This window comes from Paroedura picta, chromosome 3, assembly GCF_049243985.1.
Source record: "Paroedura picta isolate Pp20150507F chromosome 3, Ppicta_v3.0, whole genome shotgun sequence".
NCBI lineage: Eukaryota > Metazoa > Chordata > Lepidosauria > Squamata > Gekkonidae > Paroedura > Paroedura picta.
Window position 1 is genome coordinate 134,631,974 of NC_135371.1, and position 27,106 is coordinate 134,659,079.

The 27,106-nt window shown below is 44.1% G+C and overlaps 1 protein-coding gene across 6 annotated transcripts in view; it reads left to right on the forward strand.

Moving 5' to 3' along the window:
• The window catches only part of CCDC57 (coiled-coil domain containing 57), a 93,398-nt gene that overhangs the window by 63,534 nt on the left and 2,758 nt on the right, over positions 1-27,106 (forward strand). For all 6 annotated transcript variants that reach the window (XM_077328019.1, XM_077328018.1, XM_077328021.1 and 3 more), the window contains 3 exons: positions 12,528-12,756; positions 13,469-13,611; positions 17,766-17,988. In XM_077328019.1, coding sequence (XP_077184134.1) covers positions 12,528-12,756; positions 13,469-13,611; positions 17,766-17,988 — 595 coding nt within the window. The remainder of the gene's footprint in view (positions 1-12,527; positions 12,757-13,468; positions 13,612-17,765; positions 17,989-27,106) is intronic.

Genomic DNA, 27,106 nt, shown 5'->3' on the forward strand with positions numbered 1-27,106 from the left:
GGCTGGATGGAGTCACTGAAGCAGTAGGTGCAAACTTAAATGGACTCCAGGGAATGGTAGAGGACAGGAAGGCCTGGAGGACCATTGTCCATGGGGTCGCGATGGGTCGGACACGACTTCGCTCATAACAACAATAACAAGCCTATATTGTTCTACTTGTAGTTTAAACCCATAAATGCGCGTCTGATGAAACACAATTGACAACAACTCTTTGAGTGCGGTTCTCTAACCAATTCCCTATCCACCTATCTGAAAATCCAGATTGCAGTCCTTCAATTTATCCATCAGAACATCATGGGGAACCTTAAAAGCTTTACTAAAACAACATCAACCGAATTTCCATGATCAAGCAAACCTGTTACTTGGTCAAAAAAGGAAACCAGGTTGGTCTGACAGGACCTGTTGGAGTCTAATCCATGCTGACTTCCTTGGATCACCAAATTGTCTTCCAGATGTTTGCAGATCGCTCACCTTTAATATGTGCTCCATTATCTTCCCCACAACAGAGGTCAGACTCACTGGTCTGTAATTTCCCGGGTCATCCTTCCTCCCTTTTTTGAAGATCGGAATAACGTTTGCTCTCTTCCAGTCCTCCGGGATATCTCCAGTCCTTAAAGAGGTCCCGAAGATGTTGGACAAGGATTCTGCAAGTTCTCCGGAAAGTTCTTTGAGCACTCTCGGGTGCATTTCATCCGGCCCAGGGGATTTGAACTCATCCAGTGCAGCTAAATGTCTCTCGACAACCTCTCTGTCCATGTCAACGTGCCACACAGACACTATCCCTTGGCTACTGCCATCTCTAGATGTGCCTAAACCCTTTGACCTGTGGGAAAAAACAAATATAAAATAGGTGCTGAGCTTTTCTGCTTTCTCTCCATCCTCCGTTTGTCCATCTGCACCCAACAGTGGGCCTATTGACTCCTTTACTTTACGTTTGCTCCTCACATAACTGAAAAATCTTTTCTTGTTACAATGGGTTTCCCTGGCCAATCTTAGCTCACTCTCAGCTTTGGCCTTTCTGATGATTTATCTACAGGGCCTAGTAACCTATAGGTACTCTTCTTTAAAGCTCTGTCCTTCCCTCCATTTCCTGAACATTTCCCTTTTCTTTCTTACTTCCCCTTGAAGTTCTCTGTTCATCCAAATTAGCTTCTTAGAGCTCCTGCAGTGTTTTTGTCTTTCTGGGATAGTCATGGATTGAGCATGCAATAGCTCTTGTTTGAGTAGCACCCACCCTTCACATGCTCCCTTCCCTTCCAGCATTCTCATCCATGGTATGACACTCATCATGTCTCTGAGTTTATTAAACTTTGCCCTACGAAAATCCAACATCCACGTCTGGCTACAGGCTTCCTTGCCCCCCCCCCCCCAAATCTCAAAAGGAATTCTAAGAGGTCATGGTCACTTCCCCCCTTGGGTCCCCACCTCCTTCACCCCATCCACCAACTCTTTCCTGTTGGTCAGTATTAAGTCCAGTATGGCTGAACCTCTTGTGGGTTCATCTACCATTTGATAAATGAAATTGTCAGCCAGGCAGGTCAGAAAGTTGCATGACTGAGGACGCTTTGCATTTTTTGATAGCCTAAGCTCATATTGAGCTTTAGCTTTTCTAACACTCCCCCTACAATTATTGATTATTTGTTTATACTCAACCTTGGTAATAAGGCCTTCTTTCCATTTCCTAAATGACTCTTTTTTATTCCTCAAATCTTTTGACAACTGTTTATTGAGCCAACTTGGCTTCCTTAGGCTCCTTCCATCTTTTCTTCTCAAGGGAATTGTTTGTGATTGAGCCTTCAGTATTTCATTTTTCAGAAACTCCCAGCCCTCTTGGAATCCCATCTCTTTAAGTCTTTCTGACCACGGGACTCTACGCAACATACTGCCATGGGCTGCCAATTGCTGCCCGGATCCGGTTCAAGGTTTAGGTTTTAACTTTCAAGGCCATATGCGGGTTGGGACCCACATACCTAAGGGACCGCCTACTGCTCTATGCCCCCTGCAGGGCCTTTCGCTCTGCGGGTGAGAACCTGTTGGTCGTCCCCAGCCCAAAGGAAGCGCACCTAGCCTCGACCAGGGCCAAGGCCTTTTCGGTCCTGGCCCCTACCTGGTGGAATGAGTTCCCGGGTGATCTGTGGGGCCTGCGTGATTTGTCAGCTTTCCTCAGGGGCTGTAAAATGGAGCTCTTCCACCAGGTCTATGGTTGAGGCTGGGGTCAGCATATCAGGGACATTGCTCCCCCACCCCCAGGAATTGGAGTATACGCTACTCCCCCATCCTTTCCTCTTCACCTCTTTGATAATTGGGGGAGGGATGGGATTTTTAGCCGTCATGTTAGTAGATTGATGTTTTAATGGGAATTTTAATGGGGTTAGTTGTGACCCGCCTCGAACCTGTCGGGAGAGGCGGAAAATAAATCTAAAAATAATAATAATAAAATAATAATACCTTTAAGTCTGTGAAAATCAGTTTTCCTGAAGTCCAGTCTATATGTACGACTACGTAAAGGTTTTCTGTTTCCCACGATTGAAAATTCCAAAAGCACATGGTCACTGCTACCAAGTCAAAAATAGCAGAGCCCCTGGTTCCCCTCTCTACTTTTGGGGAAATGAAGCTGTTGGCAAGACAAGTTAAGAATTTAACAGAGTTTGCATTTTTAGCAGAGTTGGTCTTCCAACAGATATCTGGGTAATTGAAGTCACCCATGACCACTGTTTCCCCCTTTTTTGAAAATTGTGTAATTTGGTCTAGCAGTATCTCATTCCTCTGACGGGCTTTTTTTTTTAAACATTTTTTTATTGAAAGTTTTACACAAGCACAAAAAGGACACAAAACCTATGAAACATTACCACCAACACCCCTTAAAATAACCCCAATAATAAATAATAATAAAGACACCTCCCCCAATAACCAAAAATATCCAATGACAAAAAAAACACACACACAAAACAAAAGAAAGAAAACAACAACATACATTTAGAAAAGGCCTCGACCATATACAAATCAGGTTCTTTGGTTTTCTGATACCACATGCATAAAGATATTATTAGAGATCAAAATTTCATAATTAAATCTTTCATTAACTATTCATAATTATAATATATATCCTTAATTAAAATAATATGTTAATGAAATACATATTTACATCTAATGTCTTCACTTTAGAATACATTTTATTCTCTTCTTTCTGATAAAGATATATTCCTCCCTTGTCTTAACTATTTTATTCCACATAACCAATAGTAATACTCTCATTTACCTTATTACAGTTTATTATAAAACTATCTAGCATTTGGTCTCTTGTCGGTTCCAGCCAACAATTGGTAGCCCCCGAAAGAATCGTCTGAGTCGGAGTGCCTTTTCATCTGGGTCGGTGCCGAAGGGAGTCCGGGCAGAGATTCCCCATCCGGGGATTGAGCGCTCCCGACTTCCCCCGCCCTTCCCCTTTTATTGTTACCGTCTTATCGCCATGCATGCTTATCTATACTACAAGGTTATACATTAAACATACATTGAGCCTACACCGCATTTCCCTTTCCTATATGGATTTGTTTTTCAGTCTTCTGGACTTTAGAACACGTAGCTCTGTTCCTGCCAACGTGGCAGTATTTTTCCATACTCTGTACCTCCTCCTTCGGTCACTCAGCGGTCAACATGGCTCCGCTTTGGTTCAGTACGCTGAATGATTCCCACATGCCCACTTTTCTTTTAATTAATAGCCAAGTATATCTCTAGTGGGCACTGCCTGATATACAGGCGCTGTGAAGTTATGTCTGGAGACAGCCTTGGCCGACTTGTTTGCATGAAACCAATCAGCGCACTGCGTCATCAAAGACGGAATACATTGTAAGCAACAGCATCCTGTTATTAATGCACAAATCACACATATTATTCCCACTACCGCTTGTTGCAGCCAGGTTATTGAAGGCAGCCACCCAATGATCCAGTCCCACCACTTGTACTCATTATCTCTATTATGTTTCACCATCTGCTCTAGGGAGTGTAATTGGTCCTCTGTTGTTTTATTCATGTTATGAAAAGTCACCTTACATGCCGTTTGGCCCACAATTTCACAATATCCGCCCTGGCGCGCAAGCAAAAAATCTAAGGCAAAGCGGTGCTGCACCATCATTCGGTATAATTCTTCAATTTCCCCTTGCAGTTCTCGAATAATCAATCCAGTGGCATTAACAGTCCTTTCCAATCTACATGTAAGTCCTAAGATACTGTGGCGATTTTCTTGAGCCATGATTCCAGGATAGGAGCCGAGGGTTAACAGACCAGTGAAGAGTCCCCCGCCTATTCGACCACCCTCTGTCTTTGACATGGCACCTTCCGTGATAATCTCATCCGAACATTCCGGTCCTAGGGCCTTGCCCGTGGACCGAGTTCGCCGCTTGCAACCATCGTTAGGCTTTATGACTCTTACTGGAAGAGTAAGATATCCTAAGCCGACACACTGGCCTGCACCTGGGTGATAATTTGTGGCCCATTTATTAAAAAAGAACCACATATTTGGGTCCCTTAAACTCCATCCGGAACAAATTGACCCAGACCCTTGCCAAGAACTGTTCAAAAAGACCAGTTTTGGATATATTTCTGCCAGTTGGGAAACATCAAATGGGGCTCCATAGGTCATATTATTTGCTTCTACCGACTTTTTAAGCCAGATTCTACTACTACAATAGGGATAATGTTTTAAATTTTCAAAGCGTTTTTGTGATGCATTGTATCCTCTCATATGTTTGTTATATATAACATTATTAACCCCACAACAAAAACACAATCCTTTAGTATACATGGTCACACGCATCCATCTAATTCGAAAACCTGTTTCTGTATAATTTCGAGCTTGCTCAGGGGGCCAAAATACAGTAGGTTTACTCCCCATTTCATTAAGGGATCCCATCACCAACTGTGGTGAGGTCAGTAGGCCAGGGACAAAACCAGCCTTTTCCACCGATAAAGGGGGTTCATACAGCAAGATAGAATCATTACCATGTTGCTCGAACATATAGTGAGCATGACGTACAAAGAGATTACAATCAACAAAAAGAAGCATGTAACAGAACAGAAAAATACAAAAGCTCATTTTCCTGGTTTCCATGGTCGAACACAGCGTTTTGGCACCCACAACGGAGTGCCATCTACGTCGACTGCAGCATATCCTTGACCCCACGTTATCAGCGGGACAGGTCCTTTCCACTCCGGGTCAGGGAGGAGTCGGTAGGCCACCAGTGGCCGAGCCAGGGGTTCCTCTGCACGAAAATGTCGCTCCGCAGGAGTATATGGCCTGCTTATTCTCCCTCGAATTCGCCGTAGGGGGGCGGCGCGAGTCGGCGTCAGTTAATGCTGACGCGAGGAGCTTAGCCTTATGGCCTGCTGTCCCTACTGATTGACAGGCCCGCAGCATAGCATGAATATCAGTCCCTGGTAGGTCGGCAATGGGACGCAGGGCTGCCTGACAATCGTCGTTGGCATTCTGAAAGGCCAACTGGCGAACCACCACCTCCTGAGCTTCGGGATTTGTTACTTGCCGCTGAACCGCGGTCATGAGATGGTCTATAAATTCAGCATAGGGCTCCGTCGGCCCCTGTCGGCCCGCTCCCCATTTCTGCAGTTTCCCAGTAGGGTCGGGGGTGCGAATAAAGGGAGCTCGCACGGCGGCCACGGAGGCCTCTTGAATCTGGCGGAACAAGGCAACCTGCGTTGTTATCGCTGCCTGGGTGCTTTGCCCCAATAAGCCGTCCAGCATGATGGCCTCATCCGCCCGAGCACTTCCAGGGGGCAATTGGGCATTATACTGCTGGACGAGCGCAGGAGCCCGCTCACGGCACTCATGCTCCCATTCATTATTAAAAATGACCAGTGCTGAGGGAGGGAGGAGAGTGCGTGCCAGCAACTTAAGGTCTTTGGGAATGAGGCGAAGAGAAAAAACTTTGTCCATTAATCCTTGAGCATAGGGAGAACTAATGCCGTACGTGGACACAGCCGTCTTCAGTTCCTTTATGAGCTGGAACTCGAAGGGCGCATGGGTAGGGGGACCAAACGGTGGAACAAAAATTGGAAAAGCGGTGGGCTCCGCAGACCAAGAGGCCGCTGCCAAGATGGCCGATTTCAGGGAAGGCGGCGGTTGGCCTGGGTCAGGAGGGAATGCAGGCGGCAGCGGGGCCTGGTAGGCAGGCGAAGCAGATGGCGGTGGTGAAGGCGCGGCAAGCGGCGGAAGGGCTGGTGCCGGGAGAGCGAGAGCGGGCACAGGCGGGCTCTGAGGTGCAAGTGTGGTCAGGCTGATGTTAGGCGGCGTTAAAGTGCCAAAGGCCACACGAACCTTGCACCACGCGTTCAAGATTGGCAGAGGAACATGCGGATGTCCATGGAAGGTGGTCCCAACCTTGTCCCAGGGCCCTATTTCCCATGTGCCGTCTTTAGGGAACCAAGGACAATACGTGTCTATTGCCAAAATGAGGGACGTCAAATCTTCCTCAGGGACCTCCAGCCTGTTCTGTTTAAGAATATACTGAAGGTCTTTCAAAAAGCGCTTCTGCGGGCTGGAAAGGGAGCTGTCCATATTGGAGAGAAAAAAGGCACTAAGCGGTGGATGGCAAACACTGGGGAATGACTCACCGGGATCCGAAGATTCGTGGCGCCTGAAACCATTGCCGGGCGAGGTGAGCGTTGAAATATCTGGAGACGTGTCGCGAAGTGCCTCACACGGGGCACCACTTGTCGGTTCCAGCCAACAATTGGTAGCCCCCGAAAGAATCGTCTGAGTCGGAGTGTCTTTTCATCTGGGTCGGTGCCGAAGGGAGTCCGGGCAGAGATTCCCCATCCGGGGATTGAGCGCTCCCGACTCCCCCCGCCCTTCCCCTTTTATTGTTACCGTCTTATCGCCATGCATGCTTATCTATACTACAAGGTTATACATTAAACATACATTGAGCCTACACGGCATTTCCCTTTCCTATATGGAGTTGTTTTTCAGTCTTCTGGACTTTAGAACACGTAGCTCTGTTCCTGCCAACGTGGCAGTATTTTTCCATACCTCCTCCTTCGGTCACTCAGCAGTCAACATGGCTCCGCTTTGGTTCAGTACGCTGAATGATTCCCACAGTCTGTCATTAATATTGTTAACTTATCTAGTTCTGCATATTCCTTAACCTTATCCAGCCAATCATTTACACTTGGTATTTTTTCATTTTTCCAGTACTGAGCATAAATTATTCTTGCTGCTAAGATCATGTATAGTAATAATATTCTCCTTGCTCTTACTATTTCAGGATCCAAAATATTTAATAAATATAATTCTGGTTTAAGCTTCAAGTCTAGCTTCGCTATTTTCCAAATATATTGATGGATCTGTCCCCAAATTTACTACCAAAGGTGGTAAAAAGTACCATCAACCAATTTACATTTCCAACATTTTGTTGAACCATTTTGTACAATATTTTGGACAATAATACCGGAGTCAAATAACATCTCTAAAGCATTTTGTAATAATTTTCTCTTATATTAGTTGCTAATGTAAATTTTATATCTCTTTTCCATACCATCTCCCATTGGTCAAGATTAATATATTTTGTGCCCAGCGAATCATTGATTCTTTTATCACTTCCTTCTCAGTGTCTTTTTTAGTAACATGTTATAGATCTTTGCTATTAATTTTTCTTCTTGTTCGTATATACACAGATCAGCCTCATTTTTTAAAATTTCAAACTGATAAATCTGTCTTATCAGTTTTAAATTTGTCATATAATTGTCTGTATAGATAAGTCCTCTGACTGGCTTGGTGGTCTATAGCAGACACCCAGAATAATACCATTCTCATTTCCTACTCCTTTTATATTTACCCAAATACACTCAACTGAACTTTCATGCTCATATTTCTTCCTGTATTACTTCACAAGTATAAAGATTCCTAACATATATTGCTACACCTCCCACCTTCTTTTCTTGTCTGTCCCTTCTGAATAGATTGTACCCCTCAAATTTAGTATTCCAATTGTGAGTATTATCCCACCAAGTTTCTGTGATTCCTGTTAGGTCATAGCCCCCTTCCTCTATTACGACTATTAGTACCTCCTGCTTGTTTCCCATACTCTGTACATTAGTGTAGAGACAGAATCGCAGAATCATAGAGTTGGAAGGGGCATACAGGCCATCTAGTCCAACCCCCTGCTCAATGCAGGATCAGCCCAAAGCATCCTAAAGCATCCAAGAAAAGTGAGTATCCAACCTTTGCTTGAAGACTGCCATTGATTGGGAGCTCACCGCCTCCTTAGGCAGCCTATTCCACTGCTGAACTACTCTGACTGTGAAATTTTTTTCCTGATATCTAGCCTATATCGTTGTACTTGTACTAAACCCATTACTGCGTGTCCTCTCCTCTGCAGCCAACAGAAACAGCATCCTGCCCTCCTCCAAGTGACAACCTTTCAAATACTTAAAGAGGGCTATCATGTCCCCTCTCAACCTCCTTTTTTCCAGGCTGAACATTCCCAAGTCCCTCAACCTATCTTCATAGGGCTTGGTCCCTTGGCCCCAAATCATCCTCGTCGCTCTCCTCTGTACCCTTTCAATTTTATTTACCTAATTTAATGTTACCTAGAAGCGTATCCCCCATCTAGTAGGCATGCTTTTCATTTTTCTGACCCAGATGCAGAACTTTACACTTATCTTTACTAAATTGCATCTTGTTCTCATTTGCCCATTTTTCCATTGTGTTCAGATCTCATTGAACTCTGTTTCTATCTTCTGGAGTAATCCATCCTTTGTGTGCCTCATGGTTTTGGCTTTTGAACTTCCTTGTAAGCTAGTAGTTCCCTGCTTATGTAACATTCCCTGCAGATTTGAGATCTTCTCATGTTCAGATCTTGCCATCACACAAGTTCTGAATTTACGTCTCGCTCCCCCTTTGTGTCTAGTTTAAAGCCCTCTTCACCAGGTGTGCAAGGGTTCTTCCAAAAATACTTTTTCCATCCCTTGTGAGGTGCACACCGTCTCCTGATAATAGCCCCTCATATTGACATCTTTGACCATGATCCAGAAATCCAAATTGTTCCCGTTGACTCCATTGACATAGCCAGTCATTTACTTGCATAATTTTTCTCTCTCTTCCTATGCCTCGACCACTTACAGGAAGGACTGATGAAAGCACAACATGTGCTCCCAGGTCCTTTACCTTTTCCCCCAGATCCACAAAGACTTTTAAAATATGTTCCATGTTTTGCTGGGCAGTATCATTTGTTCCTACATGGACGAGAAGGAAGGGATAATGATCTGTAGGCTTGATGAGCCTGTCTAGCCGTTCTGTCACATCCTTGATGCATGCACCAGGTAGGCAGCAGACCTCTCAAGACAACAAGTCTGGTCTACACACTTCGGCCTCTACATCTCTTAGCAAGGAATCCCCAATTACCAGTACCTGTTTCTTCGTACCCTTGGGAGCAGAACTAAAACTCTTTCTTGTGGGGGACTGGGAAGTGTTTCCTAAGCTTTGTGGGGTCAGCGGGGGAGAAGACCTAGAACTCTCACCTGTGGTGGACTGTGACTTTTTTCCTGGTCTACACTGGGGCTTGTTCTTGATGGGGGATTGCACATGCTCCTGGATTCCTGAATCAACCTCTTCAGGCAGATCTTGGAACTGTTTCCTGAGTATCAGTGGGTCAGACTTTCTCCTTATTCTTCTACTCCTATGTATAACATTCTTCCAATTATTACCCTCCTGTATTAGGTGCTCCTGATTTTGTTTTGATAGATTTCCCTCCTGCAGTGTTATCAATTGTTTCTCTAATCCCTGGACCTTCTCCTCCAGCAGAGCCACTAATTTGCACTTGCTGCATTTGCAAAAATTGTCCCCCTGAGGTAAAAAGACAAACATTCCACAGATGGTACATGTCACTACGCGACCTTCTTCAGTCTTCATGCCACTTTGATCCATCTGAACTGCTCCACAAACAGTCCTACACTTCACTGAAACCTTTGACTTAATCCTCAAGCGAAAAGCCAACAGCCAAGAGTCCTTTAGCTCTTAGCTCCTCACAGAGTATTATGGTTTAATCCAGACCCCAAGAGTCTTTTGGGTTTTGTTTGTATTGCAAGCAAGAGCCTTTTATAGCACAAAGGCAGAGGGTGGAGCTAGCAGTCAGCTCCTGAGTCAGCTCCTGAGTTAATGTTCTCCCAGCTCCTCCAAAGCACTCAGTTCTACTCTCTTCTTCCAGGCTGAATAGAAACTAGCATTGTCATTCAATTACTGAAGTGTCCACCTTGCTTTGCAAAATCATCAGCAACATGCTTTGAGAAGGGCTTTGTTCTCTCTATTGGTGGAGAATTAGCTGGGTGTGTTTATATGTAGCCAAACTGTCGGTCCAACTTGCTTAGCATGGTTTACTCTGGTTGGCAGGGCTCTTCAAAGACTCAGGCAGTGGCCTTTCATGTCACCTCCTGCATGCAGGGCAGATGGTCTACCACAGAGCCATGATCATTCTCCCAATTTTTGATGTAGAATATACCTCATGTATTTTCTCCATTTCATGTTTGTGCAGAAAATTAATTAGAGGTGAAATGGTCCAGGCTGCTAAAACTATGAGAGAAGTGATGTTATAGTTGGCACTTTCCAGAGACTTGAAGTATTAAAAAAAAGATTATCCTAAGAGGAATCTGAAGTCTTGATATTTTCCCAGTATATGAAACATAGGAAAGGGCAGCATGAATATGCACTTTTTTGTATGTGAAATATCACTGTCAGAATGTGAAAAATTGCTGTGTAAGTTCATACAAACTGAGTAATATTCACAATTCCAAGAGTTCAATTTGTTATGAGCCCTTCAGCTCTTCCTCAGATATTTGTTTAATTTAAAATATTTATATGCCAGCTCTTCAGAGACCTTATGGTAGCCAGTGTTTTCTTGGTTGCCATTATCTTATAGCTTCATTTTCCTAGGACTATCAGTTTCCCAAACTTTTGATTCCATAGTCATAGTTTTGTTTCTGAATGTAGACTGGAACCCTACGTCATTCTTATACTAAAAAATGCCTCCATCTATCCATCATAAAAATCACCTCCCCAAGCAACAGGTGTTATCCCCCTTGGTACTGTACAGTAGCGATACTAGCATTGCCTACCAGCAACCAAGAAGCACTGAGTGGTGGATACATCTGTGATGTTTAGAGATATACTAGCCAAAGACTCCCACAAAGAAATTGTTTTTTCTATGTTTGTGAAACTTGAGCTGGACCTAGCAAAGGCCAGAAAACCTAGTGAAATAGCTAGTTGACCAGATCCCAAATCCTAGAACAGATAATCAGCATTCATTGTTTACATACATCAACCCCCCATTGCCCAGATACCAGGTTATACTATTACTAGGGGGTAATCCCAGCCAGTCCAATAATAATATTTGAAAAGGTTATACAAACCAAGAGCATCCAAACTGGAGAGCCAGTTTGGTGTAGTGGTTAGGAGTGCGGACTTCTAATCTGGCATGCCGGGTTCGATTCTGCGCTCCCCCACATGCAACCAGCTGGGTGACCTTGGGCTCGCCACAGCACTGATAAAAAACTGTTCTGACCGGGCAGTGATATCAGGGCTCTCTCAGCCTCACCCACCTCACAGGGTGTCTGTTGTGGGGAGAGGAATGGGAAGGCGACTGTAAGCCGCTTTGAGCCTCCTTCGGGTAGGGAAAAGCGGCATATAAGAACCAACTCTTCTTCTTCTTTCTTTAGTGTTTCCCCCCCTATTTTGTGAGGTGCAGCTCAGTTCAGTCATGGACTGTAACCTTAAGGAAGAGGATCCTGGTGGGAAATTACAGAGAATCGGATTAGTGATAAATATGTAACTAGGAAAAGAACTTTGAATCTTTGAATCTTTCATTTGAGTTTGCCTTTGAATAATAGTTTCATAACAATTACTTCATCCCTCAAGTAAAATACACTTTCTGTTCTCTTTCTTATCACCAATTAAATTTACTCTTTTTATTTTAAATTCCCCTGGTTACTGGTGTTTCTTCTGTACTCTGCACATGCACTGAACTGAACTCTTGAAGCAAAAAATAGGTTACCCTTTACCTGTAGTTTCCTCTGTTGTTAATTTATGCAGTGCCAGCTTGTTTTGGAGGAAGCAGAATCTGTGTATGGCAGTATACCAATACGCCATGTCCTCTCCCCTCACTTGGGGGACCTCCTGCATCCTTTCCCCCATTTGTATCAACTGGGGACATGGAGACCTCTCTTCAAAGATCAGTATAGCTCCAGTAACTCCCTTTTCCAAGTCACTTTTTTGCCTCTCACAGTATCTTTATGTGCTGGACTACTGCTTTCGGGATGACTTGGTTAATGGTAATTCTCTGTACATGATTCTCCTCACCTCCATTTTATCTGTACAACAACCCTTTGAGGTAGACTAGGCTGAGTGACTGGCTACGGTCAACTAGTGATTTCCTGGCATGGTAATTTGAGCCTGCGTCTCTCTAGTTCTAGGACTATGAAATACATACCGTATCAAACATACTGTTATACTTTTATTCTTCTAGAATGCAATGACCAGGAGACTTCAGGATGACTCTATACATCTCAAGCAATGTTTCTTTGACAAAGGGACAGGTGATGGTCCCCACCAACATGCAGGAAACTATGCAAAAGTGATGAAAGGGAAACTGAAGGAAGCTGTGAAAAAAATCTCCAATCTGAGCAAAGAAAAGCAGCAGTTACTAGAGATGGTAAACAGACTGAGAGCAGAACTTGGAGCAGTATCAAAGGAAGGTAAACTTACTGGGCAGGATTTGATTCTAATAGGAGGATAAAACACTGGGCATGGGGGAAAACTCAGCCTCTTAAGATGGAGAGAACTCTAGGAGATTGAAGTGCTGGCTGTAGACTTCTTGTTGAAATTAAGAGGTCCCCAGTTTTCATTTGCCAATGAATTTCTAGTGCTCAAGAGCACAATTGCCCCAAACATTGAAGATGGTGGGATAAAACATGAACAAAGTATTTGTCCTAGCCCTTGGCTATGGAAATCATTAGCACTGGCTAAAGGTCAAGGTGGCAACTGAATGTTGCATAACAGCAAAAGATCCTTTATGTACTTATAAAGTATTTATAAGGTTTCCTGAAGTAAGCATTTGTTGAGTTTCCCCCATCCTGGAAATGAGAAACAATGTAGAATGGCATTATTATGTAACAAAACTGAGGACAAAATAGACGCCTTGTAAGAGAATTTCATTTTAGACTTTATGTTCATTGACTCAGCTTCTTTGCCTGGAGCAACTAAGTAAAGGCAATTGATTACTAATAATATTGATTACAATTGATTACTAATAATATTCTAGCACCTAATATTACACAGGTCTTTAACATTACACCCTAAGATCTAGCTGTACTGTTTCATTTGTTCTGAGCAGACATGGGAAGTAGGCAGAATTTTACCTTAAATGAAAATATAAAATGCCAGCATATTTATTTTCTATCTGTGCAGGATCTCAGAATTCCCAGAGCTCAAAGCAGACTCAAGGATGTATTTTCCTTGGTGCCCTCCATCCAAAGGAAGTAGCCAGGGAAACGAAGCATCGCCTTTTAGCTTTAGAACATCTGCAGTACCAGCTTACATCACAGATTCAGGTGGGTTGCTGTGTTGGCCTGAAGCAACAGAACTAAGTTGAGACCTTCAAGACTAACAAAGTTTTATTCAAGTTATAATCTTCTGTATGCATGCATATCTGATACGCACTGTATCTGAAGAGGTGTGCATACACAGCACACTTTGTTGGCCTTAAAGGTGCTGCTGGACTCAAACTTTGGTCAGCTTACTGTACAGGTAATGAAATACTTTCTATGCCACATGAGCACATTTTAGAACAGGATACAGTATGCCTAGAGTAGCTGGAGTATTGCCACTACATCTGGCACTGAAGGCAGATGCTGGAGAATGCCAGAATGCCTGAGAATATTGGTCGCAGAGACATTATGTACAAGCTGTACACAGGCCAGGCTGTGGGCTGGATAGTGGAAAGGAACATGTGCTTGGCATACTCTCCTTTTACTTCCCCATTTTACACTAATAGGTCCAATCCACAGTAAAATAGAGTTGGCTATGTATAGCTCAGTGTTGCTCCAATGTGGAAATTGCTTCTGTACCTTCTTTTTATCGGTTCTATTAGAATCAAAGCTTGATATACTTGAGGAGAGCAGTAAGGATTTAATATGAAGGATGTAGAATGTTGAATGAGGTAGGATACTTTTATCCTAGACTAGCTAGAAAGCCCATTGCAACCAGGAATGCAATCGGCACTAGGACCCAGAGGACACCGGCAGGCACAGATCTCTCTCTTACAGCAGGAGCCAGAGGAGGTCATCAGGGCTTCTTCTAGCAGGGAAGGAAGGGTTGTTTGGGGCTCGTTTGCAGTTTGTCACTGTCTCTCTCTTCTAGCAGCAGGAGCCGTAGCAGGTAATCAGGGGTCATTTGCGGATTGGCAGGGCTCTCTGTGTCTATGTGTCTCTTTCAGGTGTCTGAGAGCAAAGTGGTTAGTGTCCAGGGAAGGAGGGAAGGAGCAGGAGAGGGAGGGCCAATCAGGGGCAGCCAGCTTTGCTATTCCAACTTGGACAGCCGGACACGTTCCACCCCCAAGGCTGTTTCACAAATATATTGAGGAACCATGGATAAGGATTAATTTGAATTAGGACAAGACCGTTTGGAACTTATGTCAAACACTAGACTAAGTCAGTATTTTCTACTCATACTGGAAATGGCTGTCCAGGGCAGTGCCTTTGAGTTAATCTACTACCTAATCATTTTTAGCAGGAGATGCTAGTAATTGAACCTGGAACCTTCTACATTACAAGTAGATATTCTACTGCTGAGCTACAGCCCCTCCTCTACATAAAAATAATTTATGATGCCATAAATAATAGTAGACTATATTAGCTGCATGCGTTTAGTGTCACTGAAGTTAAGCAGAAATAACTGGATAGGAGTATTGCAGTCTCTCAGAGGAATATGTTGATTAGGGCAGAGGTAGGAGGTTTATATGATGACTAGGGGGAAAGCCCATTTTATTTTAAAATAAAAAGAGTGTTAGGCCCCCTCCCTGGTGAAGCCTTCACTGGGCAAAAGCTTCCCGGGGCGCGGTGGTGCCGCGGCTGGAGGCTAGGCGTGGCCTCTGTGTGGGCGGGAAAGGAGTAGGGCCCTGCTCCGTTCCCGCAGCCCCCCACCCCGCGCAAGCTGGCTGCATGTCTGGCAGGAAAGGAGCAGGGACGCCGTGTCTTTGCCACGGCGTCCCTGCTCCTTTCCCCCACGTGAAGGGACACCAGGTGGGAAAGGAACAGGGATGCCGCGTCTTCAACGCGGCATCCCTGCTCCTTTTCTGAGGGTGAGGGTGAGGGTAAGCCAGCCGGAGGACTTACCCGTGGGCAAGGCAGCTTCCTCAGCGTGGCGACTTCCCGGCTGGCCCAGCCGAAGATGGGCCAACCCAATTGGCTGCTTGGCCTTCGAGTGACAATAGGAGGGGCCAATCAGGAGCTGATTTGCGGCTCCTGATTGGCCCCTCTGAGTTTTTATCATGGACTTGGCCCGCCCTCTCTCCTCTCCTTTAGCGCTTTATTTATACCACTCTACAGGAGAGGTTTCCAGATGATTTCTTCTGTTTCCTAATTTAATTTTTTTTAATCTTAATTTTAGTATGTGTGTGTGTATGTATTTCCAGAAGATGAAGATATTCTTTTGTAATCAATGAAACATATTTATTTAGACTAGCTCTTTATTATGGCAGGAGCTATTGTACGCTCAGGAAAAACATAGCTCAGGAAAATGTCTTGTATATCCTTAGCTGCATTCTCTGTGACAAAACCCTCAGTGTGTTTGCTTATGAGTTGGTTCCACTTCAGTATGATTTATTCCTTAGTGAGTGCATTTAGGATTGCAACTTCAGTTAATCTACTACTTATGACTCTCGAACTCTTAAACTGTGGGTTACTTAATGCGATGTGACTTCCTTTATATCAGTTGTATTGAATTTAGACTTCCAGCACAGTTTTATTTTTCTTGCACTGTTACAAATTATAAAAGTGGTGGTGATTTCCTAGTCACTAGAGCCCCCCTGACCTTTAATTTCTTCCTACTATTTATATTACTTGCCATGGCAATGTATCTTAGGGGTTTTGTATCGTGTTATGCACACAAGTGCACATAATTTTGCACATAATTGCACATAAGTATTATGCACTTATGCACACTAGTGACACATAATTGTGATATAATTGAGCCAGGCCTGTTCTTGGCTAATGACATCTCTCCAGGCCATTTCCAGGTGCCATTGATGCCAGATGGATAGAGGTAGGTCAGCTGTGCTAGTTCTGTTAGATCTGTCGGCCGCGTTTGACGTGGTCGACTATGAACTGCTAGCTCACCGCCTTGCCAGGATGGGGATACGGGGCACAGCTTTGAGCTAGATATGCTCCTTCCTCCATAACTGGACTCGGAGGGTAGCGGTGGGGGATGAGTTCTCGTGCTCCTATAGACTCCCTTGTGGGGTTCCTCAGGACGTGGTTCTCTCTCCATGTTATTTAACACCTTTCTGTGCCCTCTGGCCCAGCTGGTAGGTAGATTTGGGCTGGGTTGTCATCAATATGCAGATGACACCCAGCTCTATCTCCTCATGGATGGACACCCAGGCTCCCCCCCAGAACTATTCGACAGATGTTTGGAAAGTGACTAAATGGCTTGAACAGAGTCATCTGAAACTCAACCCCTCCAAGACGGAGGTCCTGTGGCTAGGAGGTAGGGGAGCAGATCAGGAAGCGCGTCTACCATTCCTGGCAGGGACACAACTTAGGACCATATCCCAGGCCAGGAACTTGGGTGTGACCATCAATGCCTCCCTAAATATAGAGGCTCAGGTCAAAAAAGCAGCTGACCAGGCATTTTACTATCTTTGCCAAGCTCGGCTACTAGCGTCCTATCCCTGAACACCTGGCCACGGTCATCCATGTGTCGATCACCTCCAGAATAGATTTCTGTAATTGGCTCTATGCGGGCCTGCTCTTGTCCTTGATCCAGAGACTCCAGCTGGTACAAAATACAGCTGCTAGGGTTCTCACAGGAACACCGTGGAGGGCCCACATCGAGCCTATGCTGAGGCAGCTGCACTGGTTGCCCGTTGCTGTCCGGATCCGGTTCAAGGTTTTGGTTTTAACCTTCAACGCCTTACATGGGTAAAGACCCACATACCAGAGTAAAACTGCCTATCACCCTGTGCTCCCCGCAGGGCTTTTACGCTCTGCGGGTGATAATTTACCAGTCATTCCTGGCCCCAAAGAAGCATGCCTGGCCTCAACCAGGGCCAGGGCCTTTTTGGTCCTGGCCCCAATCTGGTGAAATGAGCTCCCAGTTGAGCTGCAGGCCCTGCAGGCCCTTCCAACATTCCACAGGGCCTGCAAAATGAAGCTCTTCTGCCAGGTCTAGGGTTGAGGCTGGGACAGTAGGGGAAGATTGATGGAGCCCCCCTGGTGTCAAGCTGCCACTTGGTTATCTCGACTCTCCTGCCTCCTCCCTCTGGAAGTAGGAGTAGGGGTTGGGGATAGGGTAGTATTTTTGCCATGCTGCTGGGTTGTTGGTTTATGGTATTGGTATTTTTGTCCATTTTAATTGGATTTTTAATGGAAGTTTTAACTGGACAACTGTAACCTGCCACAAGCCTGCTTGGGAATGGTGGGTAACAAAAAAATAATAATAATAATGATATAAATTTGTGGATGAAGACATGCTCTTATTTTTACAGGCTCGGTCAGAATCATTTTTTAGAAATGATACTGTGGGACTTCAAGAGAATGAAATCTTAGTACCCCTTCAGGATCCACAGCTTAGAAAAGAAAATCCCAGCCAACTGCAGCAAGGCCAGTTGCCATCACCTGGTACAGATAGTTCTCTACAAGATGTTTGGCAGATTCTTGAGAGGGGATCAAATCCTTCCATTCTCAGCGCACGGAGCAACAATGACCAAGGTAAGTATGATAGGGAAAGAGGTGACAATTTAATCTTGCTGTTGGAATCAGACAGCACAGCAGTTTCACTACATCCTACTATCAGTATGCTTAGAAATGGCCCATCCCTACTTGTGAAGTTACCAACCATGTTTACTGCTTTCAAATTGAGTGGGAGCTATACATGCCATTGATCAGTGTATGTAGGTGCTACTGTCCACTGCTTATATGTATTGGGAAATATCCCCTGCAGTAGTTCAGGGTATCCTGAAATTTCTTGAAAGATAATCGCAAGTTTTCCTCTCCAGTATTAAATTAAACATTTGTCTCTCTTTTTAACTTTGTCCCTGTAGATATTTGTGTTTTATAATGTGAATCCACCAGACAATTTAATAATCTCTCGGGCTATGATTTAATTCATTTTTGCTAAGGACTTGGAAAGTAGGAAGTGAGTTATTACTTTGCTCTTGCATTGGCAAGTGGTTAGAAGCACTGATGTACACTGCATGAGATGTATGAGGTTGCAGATGTGCTGCTAGCAATGGTTTGTCTTTAGAATTTGTTCATGATCTCAGGCATAAAAGACATATTACAGGTCAAAAACCTATTGATAAAGCAAGAACTGTGTTTGCACATGCAGATGTCACAGCAACTTTCCTAATGTTTCATGCTCTTGACTGGCAGCTCTACAAGGACACAGGTTTCCTAATTTAGGACTGGAAACTTCCATCCCCAAATAGGACCAAGGCTGTCAGTGCTGCAGATGTCCAAAGTCCAGTAGAACAAAAATTGCTGCTTTTTATAGTGAAGATGTAGTAAAAATAGTCTATTTTGTCTGAGATGTGCAGACTGATTATAAGAAAAGTTACCTGGAGAGCTTTTCATTAATCACACTCTGGAGCCTAACAATGTAAAATTTCCAACAATCTTGAAACCATTTGGGGGGGGGGGGGGATAATTTTCCTTGGTAGTTTTCCAGGATAGGGAGCCATTATTCATTCATTCATTCATTCATTCATTCATTCATTCATTCATTCATTCATTCATTTATCGCCCTCCACGGAGGCTCAGGACGGTTTACATAAAATGTATAAACAATATATGAAACAATCTATAACATATAAATAACCGTAACAATAATACTAAAACTGATAGTTGTAACAATGCAAACAGTGCAAACAATGCAAATAGTTCAACCAACGCAAACAAGTCCAGAGCACAGTACTTAAAGAGATCGGGGCCCTGTCTGAACTCCCAAAATTCCGCAGGGCATGCAAAAGGGAGCTCCTCCACCAGGCATTTGCCTGAGACCAACAACAGGTCCCCTCTCAGACGTCATTTCCATGGCCTGAACCAGTCTGTTCTCTTTCAGGGCCTTAGCAAAGTTCCGTTCCTGTTATAATGTTTAAGATCACTGAAATTGTGTTATTTAGATAATGTTACATATTAATTTGTTCCATGTATCCCCATGTTATATGTAAACCGCCCTGAGCCATATGGAAGATTGGTATAGAAATCAAATGAATGAATGAATTGAATGAATGAATGAATGAATGAATGAATGAATGAATGAATAAAACCTACACTTGGCTTTAACAACATAAAATGCATACTTTATAACTTGGTTAGCATATTTATGAAATTCAAGTGTATACATTCCTTAGTTTTCTACAGACAGAATTGTAAATATACATAATAATTCAGATAAAGACATGCAAGTTGCTCTCTCTGCTGCTTCATTACTATATATACCATGGTTTTGCCATGTGAAATATTTTTTGGAGGGGGAGTTAAGAACAGGAAGCATAAATGTAAACAAAAATAAGTATTATTTGTACAGAAACTGTTTCATACAGTCCTGGTTCAGTCATATGCTCCCCCCACATGCAGCCAGCTGGGTGACCTTGAGCTTGCCACAGCACTGATAAAGCTCTTCCAACTGAGAAGTAATATCAGGGCTCTCTCAATCTCACCTACCTCATAGGGTGTCTGTTGTGGGGAGAGAAAAGGGAAGGGGACTGTAAGCTGCTTTGAGACTCCTTTGGGTAGAGAAAAGTGGCATATAAGAACCAACTCTTCTTCTTCTACCTGGATATCAAGATAATTTTAGAACCCAGAAAACATTTAACTCATCAGTAGTATGTTATATACATGAACTTTATATCTAATTCTGATTGCACAGATCAAATCTACATAACAGGAGTATGTATAGATAGGATTATTGAAAAGTAAAAAGGGGCAGACCAAAAAGCCGGTAAACTATGGTGGCAGTGACCAGAAAGTAGAAGAAGCTGGGTGCTCAAGAAGGCAGCAGGTCTGGGTGGAGAAGGAAGAGGCTGTTGCCACCACCACTGGGTGGTGAGAGCAGTAAAGAAGCTGGGCAGGACAATGAGCATCCGCAGCCAAGGAGAGCACTACAGCGCCACCACTGCCATGTGGGTAGTTAGGCAGATGGAGAAAGCAGGGGCAGTATAGTGAGGAAATGAAAAAAGGAAGAAACAGTGTTGATGACTGGAGAATGGCAGCGGAGCTTGCTTTCCACTCCAAACTTCTCTATCCTCCAGCTACTGCCATCTAGATCAGGGGTAGTCAAACTGCAGCCCTCAAGATGTCCATGGACTACAGTTCCCATGAGCCCCTGCCAGCAAACGCTTGGAGAAGAAAAGCTAGCTGACCCCAGATCATCAGACTAACAGTGATTGGGGGAGTAAGGTTTGGAGAAAAAAAGCAATATATTGTGTCCTTTCTGTTCCACCTGTCACTGCTACCACCAGCCATCTGATTGGGGGATGAAGAGGACAAGCTTTCTGTTTCAAACCCAGCCTACCTATTATCTGGCTGGGGGTGAGGGCTTATCAAAAAACTGATCACAGGGGCCTCTGTATCCTTGCTTATGGCATAATAATTTTGGACAAAATTATTCATGTTCAAACAATAGACAGATGAAATTATGTTGTATGTGATTACAAGAGATTCAGGAATTGCCAGCTAATGCTGTAGATTGTCTAACATGAAGATTTTCATGCTGAACAAGTAAAAATCTTGTCTTAAAGTTTTTCACCCATTCCAAACAAGAAAATATTGCCAATTTTTTCCAATGGAAAAGAACTGAAGAATTCCTTGGGAAAAAATAATCCTCTCCTCAAAATTTTCTATTTCCACACCAGACCATAACATCTCCAGTTAATCCAAGTTTTGTTTGGCTATCCCTTGATATAATACATTGACGGGTGCAGTTTGAGACCTTGAGCTGCATACCTTTCACTATTTTAGAATGAAAATAGGAATACTTGTGTGCACTGTTACGTCCTTATTCCTTTAGCAAGAGTGAGTACCCATCACATAGCTGAAGGCTCTTTTTCACCTGCAGTATGTATATTCATATACTCTGCAATCACTGAAAATTAAGGAGGGAATTTCTTTAGTTGAGGACAAATAAATAGAATTAGATGCTCATCATCAATCTTCTGTGCAGTCCCACAAGGGGGCTGTGTATGAGCAGGCCTACCATTAGAGAGGTCTATCTCCAGAGGGCACTGTGTGTTGGAGCAAAAAGCCCAGGGATCACGTGCCCCCACCCTCTATTCCACTTTGGCCACTGAAGAAAAAGGTTGTGCTTGTGAATCTGCAAAATTTGTGATGAGGAATTGCTCCCCAAGTTGCTGGGGTTGCTTTTGTTCTCTAAGCATTCACAGCTCAGAAGGCACTTTTCAAGTAACGTACCCATAGTGGGGCAAAGATGACCCAAACTGACAACTGTGACTTAGGTCTGTTCTGTTGGGTGAAGGCACAATGCCCCCACATGTAAAGCCTGACTTACATAAGCAGATGTGGGCTTATCAGCAGACCAAATTCCACATGAATCTGAGTTGGAGAAGATGATTGTGGTTCCCAGGACCAGCAGTGGTGAAGACATGGCCGACCACAGTTCTGGCCACAGTTTCCACGCCCCATGGCCCGACTCTAGCCCCACTGGGGCAGTTCCTGCCTTCTGCCATGTACACCTCTCTGCTAAGGACCCCAATCCCACAGCAAGTGTGGTGGCTATAGTACCAACAGCCGATACCAGTCTAGGGGGAATTGGCCTATGGCCCCACCTCCTTAGGGTCTCCTGCAAGTGGCCCCAACCTAATCATGTGACCCCACTTCCCAACCAGTGGCACCCAATGGCCATCTTTGTTGATGACCATATGCACTATGAGGTAGCCAAAATCCCTGACTCCCAAGTGGTTTTCCAGATCATAGCCTGACACTCTACCACTACACCACAATTGCTTCTAGAAAGGACACCTCTACACTTCTCCCATGACTTTGAAACCTTCACTGATGTCTTGTTATATGGCTGCCGAACACATAATGCTATTATTGCCAACCAGAGTACCTGATCAGGTCATGATTTTGGACTGTAAATAACTGTAGAAATTCAGACCGAATAAACACACCTTTTATTGTTATTGTTATTATATTCTTAGACCGCCCTTCTCCAAATAGGTCTCAGGGCGGTTTACAACATAAACAGTTAAAACACAATAAAATCCCCATAAAAACCCCAATTTACGTCAAACAACATGTCACATATAACATATACGCGGCAGTGGTCACAATTCTAATCATATTTACCCGACTTCCCCCAAGTTCAGCCTGGTGGGGAGAATAATATTCAGAAAAAGGGTGGCGCCAATGCAATAGATCTTACAATGATCTCGATGTTAGAGATATCAATATTGGAGGGGATCCTCCGATGGATTAGTGGGAGAGCTGCCTTGGCCTCAACCATATGCCTGGCGGAAGAGCTCCATCTTGCAGGCCCTGCGGAAAGCTGGTAGATCCCACAGGGCCCTTAGCTCTTCTGGGAGCTCATTCCACCAAGTTGGGGCCAGGACTGAAAAGGCCCTGGCCCGGGTCGAGGCCAGGTGAACATCCCGTAGGCCCGGGACAACCAGTAAATTCATACTCGCAGAGCGGAGTGCTCTGCGGGGGGCATAAGCAACCAAGCGGTCCCACAGGTAGATGGGACCCAGGCTGCGTATAGCCTTAAAGGTCAATACCAATATCTTGAATCTGATTCGGAAACAGACTGGTAACCAGTGCAGATGACAAATCACCGGCTGAACGTGGGCCCTCAAAGGTGTTCTAGTGAGGACCCTGGCAGCCGCATTTTGGACCAGCTGTAACTTCCAAGTCAAAGACAAGGGAAGCCCCGCGTAGAGCGAGTTACAGAAGTCTAATCTGGAAGTGACCGTTGCATGGATCACTGTGGCCAGGTGTTCTGAGGACAGTTGGGCGCTAGTAGCCGGGCTTGGTGAAGATGGAAAAACGCCATTTGAGCTACATTGGTGACCTGAGCCTCCATAGAGAGGGAGGCATCAAATTCCTGGCAACTGATGCAGGTGTTATTCTTTGGTGCGCATGATTCAAGAGCAGTAGGTCCTTTTTGCCCCCAGATGACTCTATAGCATAAACCTTTAGGAATGACCAAGGTGGACCCAGGAACCTTGAGGTTATGTCACAAGGCCACAAAACTTGGATTCTCTACAATATGACACATTGTTACATCTCTCTGCCATCTACACGATGGGGAACTTCAATGTACTAATCTCTAACTAAATTGGATTGACGCAGGGAAGATTAAGCAATGATTTCAGTTGCATTCAAGTGTCAAGACTGAACATTCCAAACATTGTTTCTTTTTTGCTTCAAGAAGCACTGTACACGGTGCTCATTTGCTGCAGGAAGCGATGCAGGTTGTGCTTTGGGGCATCAGCAGGTTCATAACCCACTGGGGACCCTTTCCCTTTTCAATGGATTGGGTGTCTTCTTTTCACCCTATAGGGTTGCTGAAACACCCTATGGACCAAATGGAGTATGGTTCCCACTGTTGGGAGACTTGCCAGAATACAGGTTCATTGCCTTTCTGACAGAATTCCTGCACAGAGACCTCCACCGTATCTAGTAGTCAGGAAATTCCAATTGATGGTTTGTTTGCTACTGCTGACTGGAGTTTAATACTTAGGGTCTTGAGGTTGTTGTTGGTAAGCCACAAACCCTCCCCTAGCCATTCTTTCTCCATAGATAGAAATGTTTCTAGATTTGGATGGTTTGGTAGTATGTTAGCAACTCACTCGTTAAAGTGCAATTTTTATGCTTTCCCTGCTCAACATATCTGTTCCACTTAATATTTCTGTTAAGGCCTTGGAGGAAGAGTGTGTCTCATGTTTTAAGTGCCACTCATCGCTTAACACCCACTCAAGGCGGTGGTCCAACCCCTGAGTACCTCCTCCTCCAACCGGCTTGCCTATCTGTCCAGCAGCCAGCCAATCACCTTCTGTCCCCCACCCCTGACCACCCCCTCCTCCTTCCACTTCCCTCTGAGGCTTGGAGGCTGCAGATCCCTGCTGTGTGAGAGCTGCCCCTGTCGGTGAGTTCCATAACAGCTGCCTGCAGCCTTTCCAGGTCTTGGGGGGATGGGGAGGCCGTCCGCAGAGTTCTTCCACTTTACCCCCCTAATCCAGTGCCTCTAATGAGGCCAAGTATTCTGAATGAATTTTTGGCATTATATCCTCTCATCATAAACTGGTTATTCAGTGGAGTGTTTTCCTTCCTTCAATATACTGTTTGAACCAAGGCAGTTTACAGTCTGTTTTTTTTTTACACAGTATATCCTTTTTGAATGGCTGTTAACTTATCTGATAGCCCTCTCATTTCTAATATTTTATTGAGATGGGTAGTGTTAAAACCAGCCATGGGTTTTCTTCCCCAAGTAGTGTCTAAGTAACTCCTAGGTCAGAAGAGTAGGCTCTGGAATCCAGATACTACAAATCTAAAGGAACAAGCAAAACTGTCAAATTGTGACACCTAATCTGCTGAACTGGCAAGAGCCAAGAAGTTTTAATCTCATATCTGCACTATTAGTATTTGTCAAAACTAATTGCTCTAATTTCTGAGAAGTCATAACAAGCTGGTATAATCCCAAAACTGCAAAAAAAACAAAAAAACAAATATGGAGTCAGACCTATACTGGAACATTTCCATGGACAAGAATGATTTCCATCCATGTAGGACAAATTTCTCACCTCCATCCTGTTGAAGCCCAAATTGCCCCCTGGAATATCATTACATTGGATCTGCTGTTCCCCAGGAGCAGCATTTTGGCGGACTCAAATTCTAGGTTGGAGTAAGGAAGTGAGAAAGCCACACTCCATGAGTGGAAATCCAGCCATAAAAATACTCCAGTGGATCCAAGCCATAACAACTATATATTTTTGAAGGAGTGGATTATTACTTACATATAGATGATTGAAAGATGTCATAGATGCTAAACTAATTTTGCATTATATGTAAACAATTACAGTGATGTCATTGTAATATCAAATGATGCTAGCCTGATTGCTTCCAATGCAGGAAGGTTTATTTTCTTATTCTTAATATTCTGTGAATTCTGTGTTAACTGTTCTGGCATGGGGTAGGTCCTATGAAGAGCCACATGAAGCCAATGTAATTGCTGTAATATTGGGAGGTCACAAGATTCTGATAACTAGCCCTGACCTGCTCCTATGCGCTCATCAAGCTGCATAGTTGCAGCTCTTATACACTCATCAAGCATAGACCCAAGTAGAGCATATTGCAGTAGTCCAGTCTAGATGCAGCTAAGACATAGATCCATGTAGCTAGATCAGACTGAGCCAGGAATGGGTGCAGGTGGCACACCAGCCAAAGCTGGGTGAATGCTCTCCTAACCACAGCAGCTAGATGATTTTCAAATATGACTTATGTTGAGCAGTACTCACAGCTGCAGACCTGACTTTTCAAATGGGAATCTAACCCTCTCCAACACAGGGAAGCCCTCAAATCCCTGGTCTGCCTTGCTGCTATCCCAGAGCATCTCTGCCTTGTCATGATTAAGTTTCAGCTTGCTCACCCTCAAATCAGCCTATTACTCACTCCAAGTACCAATTTAAAACATTAGCAGCAACCTTGGAATTAAGTTGAAAAGGAAGGTAGAGCTTACCTAATTCGCATATTAGTGATACCTCTGCTCAGCCCTCCTGATGACCTCTCCCAGTGGCTTCATGTAGATATTAAACAGTATGTGGGATAGGATCAAACTCTGCAGATCTCCATAGACCAACAGCAGGAATCCCCAGCATCACCAGAAAGTAGGGGATAATCAAAACCACAATAGCTGTTCTGCTGTAATATTTAAATTTGGATATTGAAAACTGAAGAGCCTCTTTTATTCTAACCCAGGGGACTGGTCTGAAATCATGCTCTTATTGGGTCATATGCTAGCTTTTGGTCTTGCCTATGAGACAAAATTTCAACACTTTTTCCCAACATGTGCATCATGTGCAGACAATTGTGAGGACTGAGTAAAATATTAACCAATAGAGAGATATACATTTTCTTCTGGCTTCATGCACAGTGAGGACTGCAATTTTTGATCTAGGTTATGCAAAGCTTTTCAGCTTTCTGTGCAACTTGAGATTCACGGGAACTCTCTTCACCATAGAGTTAGTGAGATAGATAGGAACACTGACCACTCACCTTCTGATCTCACTGACTTGTCTCTAGATGGTAATTTTCTGTTCCCTGAGTCTTCCTCCTCTTCTCTTCCGTTCCTCAAGCCAGCAACATCATGGAGCAGAGATGCCTCAAGTATCTCTCTCCATCCAGTTTTTTTAGATTGCTGCCTCTTACCTCTTATGTAAAATTATTATTAAGTTCACTAATAAATAGTTAAAGAGCCTCTTGTGGCGCAGAGTGGTAAGGCAGCCGTCTGGAAGCTTTGCCCATAAGGCTGGGAGTTCAATCCCAGCAGCCGGCTCAAGGTTGACTCAGCCTTCCATCCTTCCGAGGTCGGTAAAATGAGTACCCAGCTTGCTGGGGGGTAAACGGTAATGACTGGGGAAGGCACTGGCAAACCACCCCGTATTGAGTCTGCCATGAAAACGCTAGAGGGCGTCACCCCAAGGGTCAGACATGACTCGGTGCTTGCACAGGGGATACCTTTACCTTTTTAATAAATAGTTACTATATTAGTTAAGTTCCACCTTTGTGAATGTGCTTTTCTTTCTTTGTTGTTTTCTCACCACATTAATTCAATATGCTGTGTTTAGGAGCCATACCAGGCACTCTGCTA